Consider the following 15,715-nt stretch of genomic DNA (forward strand, 5'->3'; position numbering starts at 1 on the left):
TAATAGCCTAGAAAATAAAATCAGTTCTTTTATCAGTAAGTGTCAACACGTTTTCACAAAGAACAGATTTCATGGAACAACTGCACTTTGGCTGCCTTACTATCATTTATAATGGATTAACAGTTGGAAACACCTTTAGCCAGCAAATTTTATATTTATGTTTGAAAAATCAAATTGGGGACACCATGTATTTAAACATAAAAACATATATAGACTAGTCTTTTCTGCTCTAACCATTGGATCAAAAGTTTCTGTTGTGCTAACTGCAGATGATTTCACTGCAGAACATTTTGACATGCAAATGATAGCAATTAATGTGTTTGAAATAATTTATGATTTCCGGCTTACTTCAACATGTATTAGCATATACCTGGTTTCTTTAACACACACTTTGTTTTTCCAAAACCACAAACATAGTTGCTGGAATTTCATGTGGAAGTGCTTAAGGGGTTGAAAGTTAACACCTTTGTGAGCTGAGCTGCCTCACAGTTGCTGCTAAACAAAAGCCTCTTTGTAGAAGCTTTCTTGAAATGTTTTCTTAACATGTTCCAAGTAGTTTTAGGCAGGCAACTAAAGTAAACAAGATGTTACCATGATAAAAACACTTGTGAAAACATTACAGAGTGCACTTAGTAGTTTCTTTCATAGAAACCCTCCTTAGTTTCATTTAAGTTAAATTCACATGAAGCAGGCAACCAGCATCTTTCTATGTAGGTTGCCACATCTCTCAAAAGGGGTGTGTATCCCATTTAGAATACATAATCAAATTACAGATGTTATTCTGAGACTGAAAATACCCAAATCATGATAGAATTAAAATAAATACAGGCACGGTTTGGTCCTGCACTGCAAGATGTGCCCTGGATACCAGCGTATCTTGACAAGCACGCCACTGCCCATCTGAACAAAGATTTCCCCAAACTAGCAGTGCTGTAAAGGGAGAACCGAACCCTTTCCTGTACATAATCTTTAAAAATACACGGGAATGAAATACAGCTTATCAATTTTTAACATAATTTCCTATGATGCTGTTCTTTCATTTCAGATTACGATGTGGGTAACATGTAAACATATGATACAAGGCGTGTCTGCTCCCTAAAGCCTTCACCTTGGTTTTGCGGAGGTAGGAATAAGGCTACTGGATCACATCAGGGAAACTGGACTTGTTTTTGTTTTTTATATTACCTAAGTATTCTAGGCAATGCAGGGTGCAACTATTTCATTAGACTTAGAAGAAGCACCTGCTGATATCAATTAGCTCTTACTGATACAGCCACTGTATAATAACCAATGGCTAAGAGATTACCAAAACCCACAAAAAACTAAAACTGCAACTTATTTGGAAAAGAAATAGGGAAATAAATGCATACACTAGCCTGTGTGTCTGCTGGTTGTGATAAGCATCCTCCTGTTGGCTGTGAGTGAAAGACAACCAGGATTGTTATTTGTACAGTATTTATCTTTGAAATCAAGGGCCCTGTGGTATACCTCACCTTGGGAACAAACACTACAGAATGATCACAGAAGAGTGTCAAATCTCTGTTTTTGATTTACCAACAGTTATGATATTTCTTCCTCAGGAGGAAAAAAAAAAAAGAACCATGATTTTAGACCTTCGAGTCCTTTTTCTCCTTTAACTACGGGGCATCATTTTATTGGCATATAGCGCTTTCATTCCGCATATAACTTCTCTTCACTCTCTAGAACAGACCCTTTCACTTGGGTGAATGAAATTAAGTAATGCTCAACTGACATGGAAACTGTATTTCACTTAGTAGGGGCTATATTTTTTTTATCTTGGGCTGGCTATTAAAAGACCCGCGCCTTCAAAGATTTTACAACTACAGTGGGTACAATTACAATTGTCTACCGTTATGAAAGCTTCAACCATTTTCAGCATTATTTCCTACCTATCTTTTCAGTAAATAATAAACTTTCAAAAATAACAATAAAATGTAAGGGCATCCACTCCACAATAGGGGCAAGAAATCTGGAGGGCTACAGTATCATTATATAAAGTGCTACCCACTTCTCTAGCAATGTCAATTTGGTGCCTGGAGATATCCATTCTGGATACATTCTGGGTGAAGTATCACACAGCACTGATATCATTTTGTAGAGAGATAATCCCTTGGATTGTAGAATTTGTGTACTGGGAAAATTTAGGCAACTCAACAGGTATAAGAAATACAGTATGCACTATTTTTGCTGTTGTTGTTCAGAGACAATTTAAGAGAGGGAAAAAAGATACTTCAAAACTGGAAGTGGAAAAAGAATCTAAATATGGAGGTTTGGATGTCTTAGGGAAAGTACAGATGGAACCTTTTGCCTGTAGGCTATGGCTCAAATTTAGCCAAGGTTATAAATTACCTGAAATTGTTACAATCTACTGGTTGTTCACAGATCTCTATGAAAGGTGTGTGTTCTCAGTCCACCTCCCGGTGGGACAGATGAACATACCACAGATGTATCACCACAATTGACACTAATAGGAAACCTTTCTTATAGTGTCAGCAAAAAGCCCAATGACTGAATGCACCAACACTGAACTACCCATCATTCATAAAGGTGGCCCCACCGTGTTGGGGGTGAGGGGTTGGGGCACACAGACAGGTAGTCTACGCTGTCCCTATCCATGCTGCGTTACCTAAGCATGGCAGAATCCGGCTCATTATCGTGCTCAGTACTATCTTACTCCATAAGTAGTCTTACTAAAATTAGTGGGGTCCAATCCCAGAGAAGAGACTACTCAAAGTGAGTAAAGGCGGCAAAATCTGCCCCATGTGAATAAACAGAGAATTCCAGTCTCCAAAGCTGTCAAATCCAGAACCTTTCCGTTCACTAAATGTAATGAAATTTAGAATTGTTTTAAAGAACTAAATGTTATAGAATGGCATATGAATATAAATGAGCTGGCAAGTATGAGAGATTAGCATTTATTTCACTAAGTGAACAACAGGATGAACTGAAAGAAATGAGGCCACTCTTCATGGAAATCTATGACTAGTACCTTCTTATTTTGTAATCCTCTTATAATGAGACCCTTTTCATGACTGCACCACTCCTTACTTGTAAAGTATGCTTATACAGGGCCTGTTCCTGCTCTCACTGAAGTCAAATGGGGGGTTTGCCAGCGACTTGATTGGGACCAGGATTGACCCATTGTGTTTTGGAAGCAAAAATTTTAATCTAGGCCTCAACATACCATTTTAAAAACAAAACAAAAAAACACAACAAAATATTTTTCAGAACTGTCCTGAGAAAGAACAGACATATCTAAGGCCTGGTCTACACTACCCCCCCACTTCGGACTAAGGTACGCAAATTCAGCTACGTTAATAACGTAGCTGAATTCGAAGTACCTTAGTCCGAACTTACCGCGGGTCCAGACGTGGCAGGAAGGCTCCCCCGTCGATGCCGCGTACTCCTCTCGCCGAGCTGGAGTACCGGCGTCGACGGCGAGCACTTCCGGGATCGATCCCAGAACATCGATTGCCTGCCGCCGGACCCTCCGGTAAGTGTAGACGTACCCTAAGACTGTTTCCTAAAGATTTGGGAATGAATTCTGCTCCGGTGTTCATCTCAAGCAATTCTGTGGATTTCTATGAATTTATTCCACTTGGATAGCATTGTAAATATGACAGTAGAATTTGGCCCTTTGTGCATTCAATCCACAAATGTTGCTGGGGCATTTGGTCTGTGTTGGATGTAACAACAACACAGTCATAGCAAATCTAGGAGTTGCTAGCACACATCAAAATTCAAGAGGAGCCAAATGTAGCAACAGTCTAATTGGGCCTAGTGATCCACTCAGAGATACATGTGATGCAATATTAACACATTTACACTTCAGCTTTGAGGGAGGAAGTGGATACTTGCAGAAGAGCATTGTGAGATTTATGAAAGCCTTCCCTTCCCTGTGTTGGGATCCAGGCATTACCACACACTAGCCAATAATGCACTGGTGATGCAACATGTAAAACTGTATCCTTTGGCAGTGAGAAAAGGTCAGCAGAAAATTGCAGGGGCCTAATAAATATAATTACAGTTTATTTTTAGTAGTGTAGACTTTGTTCATTAGTTACTTATTTGACATAAATTAATTTCACCTGACGTCTTGCAATTCTCTCTGACCAATTAAGGTGTTAATATAAGACTAAATTTCATAATTAATTGAAATAAAGGTTAAATTAAAGTTGAATTGTGTAAAATTTCAGTAATTTAAAAAAAATTGGAATATTCAAATAGAAAAACACTTGAAAGTAGACTGAAGAAATTCAAACACTATGTTTTATAGCAGTATCGTATACAGGAGACTATTTGAGTTACAGATGTCCTTTTTTCTAAAGGGATAATTTACCATCCCCTATTAAAATGTACATTAGACATAATCCAAAACCAACTGAAATTAATGGGAGTTTTCTATTGCTTTCAATGAGCTTGGGATCAGGCCCTTGGTGAGTGAGTGACAGCATAAAAAATGACAGGACATGCTCAGGGTAAAATATAAGTGCCAAAAAAACCCCACTTACTTTAGAAATGACTGGAAGTCTTCACAAACTGCTTCACAGCCTGGCCATTTGCATACACCATGTCCATAGAGCGGATGGCTATGTGAGTGCTCCTCGTGGGATAAACTGAAGGAAAGAAACAAAAAGAAAGGAGGAGAAGCATTGTAACTGAAGGTCTGAATAAATTCATCTTGGCAAAGATGCTAACAGCAAAACACACAGGTTGAACACCACAACAAATAGAGGATCCAAAAATATACCATTACAGTTCACGAACCCTATTTACCCTGCCCTTGATTTCTAAAAACAAAATTAAGTATCATTTGCAGACTGAATACATGTGCCATCCAAAATCTCTCTTGTATGTACCTCCTACATTTCATTCATTAACTAAAAGCTTTGTAAAGAATTTAAATGAACACGGAAGGGGACAGACTTGCTTAAAACTCTACTTGATATTTTGATGAGAAATTTATGAATACTACACATTGACAGTTCGACTGCATCCGAATGAAAAGCTATTCCTGAACAGCAGCACAGTGTCTTAAAATACAATATATCCAGGACTTAACATTCCAAATTATTATATAAAGGAAAAGAACCTGGCGTCTGAGCTCTATTTTTAACACCATATTGTCCATCTAGCATTTTCTTCTCTTTACTATGCTGCCCTTTTTGCACTAGAACAGACTTTTTACACTCTACTAAAGTGAATCACGAATGTTTTCAAATGTAAAATTCATCGTAAAAAAGGAAACATGTAATAATCAAAGAATTCTGCAATACCAAAAGGTTAGCAGGGACTAGTACCATGTCTAAGCTTTGGAAGAAATATCACAGTGCTTACCAACTACTGAAACTAAGGTTAAAGAAAAAAATTCTTATGAACATTAAGGGGTTAATCCTCCAGTGGGATTCCAATCAATACGTAATGATTTGACTGCACTGATCCAAGTCATGAGACGCTTTGATCCAGGCCATGAGGTGCTCAGGGAAATGTATCTGTTGCACTAACTGATGAACCATATTCTAAAATATCTTCTTTATTCAACTTCTGCATGGAAACTTCTTAAGTAAAGGAAATATTTTTGCAACAATTTCCGTAACCTTAGATGGCTTTAAGCATTAAATGCCAAAATAATATTGAGGGCTCTATTTTATACTCTCTCACACACATCTATTTTTCATAGCAAATCTTTTTGCTACAGCGCACTTCTGCCGTATTATGAACTTCAAACACACACAAAGGATATGACTGCATACCAGCACCTAGGTGGGGTTTTATGACTTTTTTTTATCCTGGATTACAGGTATAGTTATGGATAAACACCTACATTTTGCCATCTTATGTCTATGCACATGTGGAAATGTCATTTGTTCTTGTTCTGGAACATTATCTCACCATGTATTACAACAATGATTACAGTTACATTCTTTCTTTTTCACCGGATATGAGAACCACACTGTTGTCTCAAACACTCCCTATTGTCTCAAACAATAAGAAACACATGAGAATGTTCCTCCAAACCTCCCAGCTTCCATTACATCTCATCTTAGGCCCAATGGAAATCTTTGGACAATTGAGGGACACTTAACACTTTCTGAAGGTAAAAGGTGTTCGGAAAAAATATTACAAAAATGTGCATAAATGTTAATTTCCATTTTTCCATCTTTTCCAAGCAGCTCTAAAACTCAGCAACCTAATTGTCCTACAAAACATAGGTGGGGTGACCAGATATCCCGATTTTATAGGGACAGTCCCGATTTTTGGGTCTTTTTCTTATATAGGCTCCTATTACCCCCTACCCCCCCATCCCGATTTTTCACATTTGCTGTCTGGTCACCCTAAACATAGGAGGCTCAGAGGGTCACAAACACCTTGTCTATATGGGACCTTTTTTCAGATTATCTTCAATCGGTTTTTAAAACAAACGAGGAGGGAGAAACTATAGCTGGTGAGTTGTTAAAAGAATGAAGGAACCAATCCACTCTCTGCAAGGAAGTTGGAAAAATGTTATATCACATGTGTATTCTCAATTGAAAAACAATGTGCCTGGGTGAAGGAACATAGTCAACTCAAGCCAGATACGGTGCAGAGTCAGGTACACTCTTTGAGGATGTGGAAGGAGAAGAAGAATTTAAGAATACTGAAGTGTTTAGTAACATTACTTTTTATATCTTAAAATATGAATAAAATGCTGCAAACCTCAGGAGAAAATGAGAGAAAAAAATCTACATCGATATCTCGTCTTTATTTTTATTTTATTAAGAGGTTCATTTGATCATGACAGGCTAAACAATGAAATCCAGATAAAAGGCTAGGCTTGATAGTTACAAACTCAAAACCAAAACAAATAAACTTGTATATCACAGGCCCAGTCTACACTTAAAAGGTTTTGCTGGCACAGCCATGCTGGCTAGGAGTGTGCAAAAATAGCTATGCTGGTAAAAGCATCGCGTAGACGGGGTTATTATATTGGCAAAAAATGTCCTTTTGCTGGCATTGCTTATTTCATTTGGGGAACTGGTATAAGCTATTCCGTGAAAGAAACAGTTTGCCAATGTAAGCTGCATCTTCCCTATGAGTGTTTGCCAGTATAGCTATACTGGCAAGCCCTTTGTAGTGTAGACAAGGCCTCAGTCTATTTACTCAACAGCATAATAAAGCTGGATACATTTTAGGACTGAAGTTTTACTAGGAGCATTTGCAGTCAATACTAAATGTAGACCCGGCTGTTCTTAAAATTAACAGATTTTTAATGTGGTTTGTTGTGTTTTTTATCAACTAGTTTTACAGCACAAGGATAAAGGGAGGGAAAGTAAGTTTTGATGTTAACATCCCATTAAGATCAATGAAGACATTCATAGCTACGCCAGTGGTACAGTTTAAGTGTGTTTGTCAGACTCAACAAAACTTTAGCATGTCAATTTACATAGTGAATGTTACACACACAACCAAACTGACTAGGAAACTGTGACACGTAACAAGACAAAGAAATTTTCAAAGGGTTCTGCAGGGTTTTCAGCATTGTAAATCCCATTATAATGCCAGTGGGAGTCATACAGTTTAACCACCTAAATGGATTTTTTAAAATTAACCTCTTAGATTCTAAAGGCTACAGCCAAGTCTCTGGGAAGATCCCAGGATCACTATGCATATTGTTTTAAATTGGGGTACAAATCTTTTTTTCCCCCCAAGGATCTTCTGTATGACAGGGAGGGCACTACCGTACTCTGCCCCAAAACGTTCAAAGTATGTGACTGAAGGTGTCTATGTGAATGCAGAGTTTTAACTATATCCATGGGAATTCCTTATGTTAACCATAAATGGAAACATGAAAAGTCAACACACTCACAGTATATTTTAAATGGCATTATGCCTAAAGCACACATACAAGGAAGATTCCACCACCATTCAACAATGAACAGAAATGCTCAAAGTTTTTTTGGAAGTAGCTATTTTTAACAAAGATTAAAAATGCAAGCCCTTCTGGTAGTTACTTTTTTGAAATTACTGGTTCCTTTACTTCTTTGTCCCTGCACTATTCTTGGATCTTTGGTGGTGTATTTTGGGGACTTTCACATGCCCAGATAAGTGTCCTGTTATTCAATCTGGCCCATCCTGCTTCTATTGATAGTATTAAATATTGCCTGTTTGTTCAAGGAAACTAGAATCTTCAAAAGGATTACTCCAGAAAAAGACAGAAGAGCAGAACAAGATTATGTACTGCATTTGGCATAATGAGGAAAAGACAAGAAGAAAATGAAAAATGAATTAAGAACTTGATTTTTCTTGAACTGTTCCAAGTACTAGACTTTGGGCCTAATACATTAAAGACATTGTTCCAAAACATTTGTTTGTGTGCAAATATGACTTCTAAAATACTGCCACATACAGAGAGACCACGGACACATGCAGATTGTAGAAGACAAGAATAATGTCAGGAAGAACAAGTAAATCATTTGTTCCTGATCTTCCCCATTGATTTCTAATGACACTGAAAGAGCATGTGTGTGTTTCTCTCCCTCTCTCACACACACACACACACAAGTTCACGGATAACCTGCCATGAATATGTGTGATGTACAACAAGTTTTTGGAAGTAAATCATATAGCACTACATGATTTACATAAACAGCAGAGGTATGCATGGCATAGGATCAAGACAGATCTCTGCACAGTTGCTTTTTCTATGCCCAGTGGATTTGGATTGCCCCTTCTTATTTGTAAATTATCTGTTGGTGAAACGCTTAACAGAATGCATCCAAAGTAATACAGGGGCATGATAAGATTAGACGCAGGCACATGAAATACAATACTTCAGCCAAGCAAACTTTGTTGTGTAATTCTGTTTATTAATGACATGGATCATGGAGTAACAAAAATACAAATGATAAACCAGAAAATCCTTAACACGTGTCCACTTAACATTTATTTTTGAGGCTTTCAATGTCCTATCTCCATGCAGACTCCCTGCAACTGCTCATCCAGGTGGGATGAGGCGGACAAGGGACAGTCTGGCACTCTTATCTTCAACCCTGTCTTCATCATCCACCTTCTAGATGCTCACAACCTGTCTTCTTCAAACAAAGCACTGCATTGCGCTTCCTACCTATGAGGGCCCTCCTCAGGCTTCAGAAGTAAGCTCACTATGTGCACTCTACCTCCAACAAATAGTACTGTTAAATAAACCTGTAAATAAACAGAAGCCCTTCAATTACTGCAGCCAGTTTAGCTTTTTAGGTTTGAGACACGAAATTTCTACAATTGATTGCTCCATTTCTGATACCTGAGCTCCACATTGTAAATACAGAACCACATTTTCCCCCTGGAGAAACCACAGATAGCAAGGCCCAAATTGAGAAAGGAAGTGACAGTACCCCTAAGATACACAGTACCACTATCTTGGTGAGAAGAGTGGTACTTGGTTTCCCAAGTGTCCTGTGCTGATTGAAATTCTGACATGAACGGCTAGAGCCACCATGCTATTCAGCTGCAAAAAGCAGCAGCTTACTCTCTGTCCAATTCACTTGTTTTCCCACCATATTCTAGATCTAAGAGCACCACTCGCAGTGCAAAATTTCGTCTCTTAAGTCTCCATTCTTTGGCCAACTTTGACACTCATAGCATGTGACTGTCAAAGACCAAAGTTACTCAGCAGATGTGCTTATAGGAAAGATGATCCTGTTTTATTTCTAATGGTCAAGCTAGAATCAGAGAACTGAGGTATGTTCTTAATGGCTTGTGCATCAGCATCATTAATAAAGATTCTACAGGCCAAATAATGCCTACAGTTACATCTGTGCAATAATATTGTCTTCAAATTCTATTATTGGTTAAACATCTGCAACCCTTTAATTTCCCCAGCTGCAAAGGTGCAATTTGGGGCATAATTTGGCTTTGCAGTCAGAACTTAACTAGCAATTCTCTCACTAGTATAAAAAAGCATAGAGTACTTTTCTTTATTGGCTCTGCAATGTACACGGCAGTAAAAACAAAAAAGAAAAAGAAAAAAGCTTAGTCATTAAAGTAACTAGAAATTACTTTGAATCAGCACAGGGTCGGTTGCCTAAGAAAGTGCTGTTTTTAGTCATTTTTCAGATTAGAATTGGCTAAAAGGAGTCGCTTTTAAATCCACAAATTATTCTTATGAAGAAACTTAACAATGCTCTTCCTGCTGGGTTTTGCAAACTGGTCAAATGGAGCAGGGGACATTGAAATAGCTCTGCAGAGGTATCCGTTATAATCAACAGTAAGACGTTTAACAACCTCTTGCAATTACAACAACAACAATTTAGTTAGTTTATCAATTAGGCCAAATGACTAAAAACAGCACTTTCTTATGCAACAGACCCTGTGCTGATTCAGAGTAATTTCTAGTTACTTTAATGACTAAGATTTTTTCTTTTTCTTTTTCGTTTTTACTGCCATGTATATTGCAGAGCCAATAAAGAAAAGTACTCAGTCTGTACAGCTGTGATATTGACAAAAGGAAAATTTTATATTAAATATATCTATCCAAGTTATTTACAGCATATCAGACAATGGAGTATCCATACTCTCTAGAATGTGTGTGGGGGAGAATCCAAGAGTGAATAAGATGGAGTCTCTATAGAACAGTAATGAATTCATATGTCTATCATTCTTTCTTCCTCGCAGTGTGTTCTTTGCCTCTTTCGCACCCTATAACCCTCATCATCTCAATTTTCCATCTGCTTTTAAAATCATGTTTAATTAGAGGATTTCACATTCCCTTGTGATATCATACCCATGTTTAGAACTTCCAACTGGAGTGATTATGTACTAATCTAGTAAGTGCCAGATTTATGCTGTTTTAAAAATAATTGAGATTATTGTTGATATCACAGGAACATAAGAACGGCCATACTGGGTCAGACCAATGGTCCATCTAGCCCAGTATCCTGTCTTCTGACTGGCCAATGCCAGAGGCTTTAGAGGGAATGAACAGAACAGGGTAATTATTGAATGATCCATCCCCCGTTTCTACTTCCAGCTTCTGGCAGTTAGGCCACCTAGAATATGGGGTTGCATCCCTGACTATCTTCGCTAATAGCCATCGATGGACCCATCCTCCATGAACTTATCTAATTCTTTTCTGAGCCCCGTTATACTTTTGGCGTTCACATCCCTTGGCAACAAGTTCCAGAGGTTGATTGTGTGTTGTGGGAAACAGAACTTCCTTTTGTTTTAAACCTACTGCATCTTAATTTCACTGGGCATCCCCTGGCTTGACAGACCTCTATCACATCCCCCCTTAGTCATCTCTTTTCCAAGCTGAAAAGTCCCAGTCTTAAATCTCTCCTCATGTGGAAGCTGTTCCATCACCCTCATCATTTTTGTTGCCCTCCCTGTATCTTTTCCAATTCTAATATATTTTTCTGAGATGGGCAACCAGAATTGCATGCAGTATTCAAGGTGCATACCATGAATTTATATAGTGGCATTATGATATTTTCTGTCTTATTATCTATCCTTTTCTAATGGTTCTTAACACTGTGTTAGCTTTTCTGACTACCACTGCACATTGAGCGGATGTTTTCAGAGAACTATCCATGATAACTCTAAGATCTCTTTCTTGAGTGGCAACAGCTAATTGAGAACCCCCATTATTTTGTATATATATTTGGGATTATATTTTCCGATGTGCATTATTTTGCATTTAACAACATTGAGTTTCATCTGCCATTTTCTGACTCCGTCACACAGTTTTGTGAGATCTCTTTACAACATTTTGCAGTCTGCTTTGGACTGATTTATTTTGAGTAGTTTCGTATCATCTGCAAACTTTGCCACCTCGCCCCTTTTTCCAGATTGTTTTTGAATATGTTGAACAGCACTGGTCACAGTACAAATCCCTGGAGGACACTGCTATTTACCTCTCTCCAGTCTGAAAACAGACCATTTATTCCTACCCTTTGTTTTCTGTCTTTTAACCAGTTACCGATCCATGAGAACACCTTCCTTCTTATCCCATGACTGCTTACTTTGCGTAAGGGCCTTTGACGAGGGACCTTATTAAAGGCTTTCTGAAAGTCCAAGTACACTATATATCCACTGGATCACCCTTGTCCACGTTTGTTGATCCCCTCACAGAATTATAACAGATTGGTGAGGCACGATTTCCCTTTGCAAAAACTGAGTTGACTCTTATCAGACACATAGATGAACATGATTTGTTGGGTAATTCTGTTCTTCACTACAGTTTCAACCAATTTACCTGGAACTAAAGTTAGGCTTACTGGCTTGTAATTGCCAGGATCACCTCTGGAGCCTTTTAAAAAAAATTGGCATTGCATTAACTATCCCCCAATCATCTGGTGCAGAAGCTGTTAAGTGATAGGTTACCACAGTTAGCAGTTTTGCAATTTCACATTTGAGTTCCTTGAGAACTCTTGGGTGAATACCGTCTGGTCCTGGTGACTTATTACTGTTTAATTTAACAATTTGTACCAAAATCTCCTCTACTGACACCTCAATCTGGGACAGTTCCTCAGACATGTCCCCTAAAAAGAATGGCTCAGGTGTGGGAATCTCCCTCACATCCACTGCAGTGAAGACAGATGCAAAGAATTCATTTAGCTTCTTCACAGAGGCCTTGTCTTCCTTGAGTGCTTCCTTAGCACCTCGATCATTCAATGTCCCCACTGATTGTTGGGCAGGCTTCCTGCTTCTGACGTACTTAATTTTTTTTGCTGTTACTTTTTGGGTCTTTTGCTAATTGCTCTTCAAATTCTTTTTGGCCTAATTATATTTTTACACTTGACTTGCTAGAGTTTATGTTTCTTTCTATTTTCCTTAGTAGGATTTGACTTCCAACTTTTAAAGAATGCCTTTTTGCCTCTAACCGCTTCTTTTACTCCATTCAGCCAGGGTGGCGCTTTTTTGGTCCTCTTACTGTGTTTTTTAATGTGGGGTGTATATTTAATTTGAGCCTCTATTATGGTGTTTTTAAAAAGTTTCACTCTCGTGACTGGACCTTTTAATTACCATTTAAACTAGCTCATTTTTGGTTAGTTCCCCTTCCTGAAGTTAAATGCTACGATGGTGGGCTTCTTTGGTATTTTTCCTCCCACAAGGATGTTACACTTAATTACATTACAGGCACTATTACCAAACGGTTCAGCTACATTCACCTCTTGGAGCAGGTCCTGTGCTCCAGTTAGGACTAAATACAGAATTGCCTCTCCTCTTGTGGGTTCTAGGACTAGCTGCTCCAAGAAGCAGTCATTAATGGGGTCTAGAAACGTTATCTCAGCATCCTTTCCCAAAGTGACATGTACCCAGTCAATACGGGGATAGCTGAATTCCCCCATTATTACCAAATTTACTATTTTTATAGCTTCTCTAATCTCCCTGAGTATTTCACAATCACCATCACCATCCTGGTCAGGTGGTTGGCAGTATATCCCCATTTCTGTATTATTACTGTTCAAGCACGGAATGTCTGTCCATTCCATAGAGATTCTATATATTTTGTACTTTTGTATTGCCATGTCCCATTGATTATCCTCATTCCACCAAATTTCTGTGATGCCTATTACATCAACATCCTCATTTAATATCAGGCACTCAATTCACCAATCCTAGTATTTAGATTTTTAGCATCTGTATACAAGCAAAATTTGTCATTTTTTGTTGTCTGCCATTGTGTGATGTAACTGAATGGGACTATTTTTCATTTGACTGTTTTTTTTCAGTTCTTACCTGTACTCTATCAACGTCTATCCTCTCCTCTTTACCAGGATATAGAGAATCCCCATTAATAGAGCTTCCCGTACATGAATTATTTGGCCTCAAAATGCAGAGGATAACATTAATTAACTAGGAGTCTGAAATAGGAGACATTAATCATGTGTGAGAAACTTAGTCCTCCTTTGGGATTCATAAATTAAAAGGCTAGAAGGTGCCATTGTGATCATCTAGTCTGATCTCCTACAAAAAACACAGGACTTGAATCCCAGATCATCATATTAAAAGTCTGATGCTCTACTGGCTGACCTATCCAGGCTCACAACACGTTTGAGCCAGGGATGGTTTTAAACCATTCTAATCTTAAAGTTTGTCAGCATAAGTAAAGGAAAGAGAATAAAGTACAATAAAGCACGATAGCATCAATATGTAAAAATAGCGTTTCATCTCTCACAGGAATTGCAATATTGATCTAATGGTAATGGCATTAAGGATAGAAAAACACTGGTTGTAAAACTCATTATCATTTGCAAACCCAAACACATTATTCAATGTACCTCACACAATACATGTAAGATCTGATACCTGCCTCAAAGAGCTTACAGATTTAGGACAACAACAGAGAGATGTGGAAAAGGCAAACAGGAACCATAATGATCACACAGTTACTTAGTATCCTTATTTCTCCAATCTATGAGGCTCCATCACATTTCATAGACTGCCAACTTGTTCAGGTTTTATAGAATGATATATTATTTGATGCAAGATACCCCATTTTCAGTCCCAAATCTGAGGAGGTGTAGGGCCATTTGGAACTGACGAGGTACTTCTGTGACTTGCCGGTGAATTCTGTAGTTACTCAAAAAGGCACAAAAGAAAAATGAATGATAATAAAGTCAAAGTCTGTGTTTGGCTACAGATAGGTGAAAGATCAAGAAATGTGAGGTGAAAACCAAAAAGTTAGAGATCCATATTTCACTTAATTAAGAAACAAAATGGCAACCTTAATGAATTAATTATACTGATCCAGTACTGACCACAAATAGCTTTAAGGAGAATTAATGAACAACTCTGCCCTTTTCGAAATGTGCCAGTTTTTCCATCCAGAAAACCTCATCTAGTTTACCTATATTTGTTTGGGAAGGGAAAAAAAACCCTAACCCCTCCCCCCAAAGGCATTAACCCATACCAAGACCCAGGACCAATGGAAATTCATGTTTTACATCAAACTCATTGGAAGAAACAGAAATGGTAAGTTAAATTTTAAATGACTATAACAACTTCAGACAAACCGGATTAAAATCTGGTGCTCACAGCTGAAATCCTGTCTGATGTTTTTTACCTGTGTTCGCACACATTCACACTAGCACGTATATTCATGCAGATGACTAAATATAGAGCCATTCTGTAGATACTGCAACATGCGGTCCCAATAATGCATTGAAAAGCTCTGACTGGCACCCTAATGATCAGCAACAGAGATTGCAGCCTGGCCAACCTTGGGACCATTTGCTGGGCAGCTGGTTCAAGGAAGTTACTTAACCAAGTTTAGCTAAGCAATCAGATTAAGAGAGAATCAGGGATTGACTACCCCATCTCCGTCCCACCTGTGTGGCCCCCTGCAGGAGACATTGTGACAGGGTGACAGAGCAGGTAGAGACCTCAATATCTTTCTGCTGTAGTGGATTACATGTAGCAGACAGACTAGATTGTCATAATGCTCCCGTCTGAACCTAAAAATCTATTAATCAATGATAGAACATATTTGGTTACAGCCAGAATTATGAAGCTCTAAATGTACTATGCACTTTTCCCAATATGCATATTATTACCCCCTACTTTTGACATCTCACCAAAACTGCTAAGGACTTGTATAACCACTAGTTTAACATGCCACTCTCTTTGGAGGATTCTAGTGCATCTTTCTAGAACACCTAGGAGAAGTGCTCATCACAAAAACAATTTTGATTCTGTCACCTCTTTCAGCTGCAAG

The 15,715-nt window shown here is 38.2% G+C and overlaps 1 protein-coding gene across 7 annotated transcripts in view; it reads right to left on the reverse strand.

Moving 5' to 3' along the window:
- The window catches only part of FOXP1 (forkhead box P1), a 220,319-nt gene that overhangs the window by 45,094 nt on the left and 159,510 nt on the right, over positions 1–15,715 (reverse strand). For all 7 annotated transcript variants that reach the window (XM_029911165.1, XM_029911166.1, XM_029911162.1 and 4 more), the window contains one exon: positions 4,533–4,637. In XM_029911165.1, the coding sequence (XP_029767025.1) occupies positions 4,533–4,637 (105 nt within the window). The remainder of the gene's footprint in view (positions 1–4,532; positions 4,638–15,715) is intronic.

The sequence above is a fragment of the Terrapene carolina genome, unplaced genomic scaffold, assembly GCF_002925995.2.
Source record: "Terrapene carolina triunguis isolate 2854851 unplaced genomic scaffold, T_m_triunguis-2.0 Scaffold89, whole genome shotgun sequence".
NCBI classification, from domain to species: domain Eukaryota; kingdom Metazoa; phylum Chordata; order Testudines; family Emydidae; genus Terrapene; species Terrapene triunguis.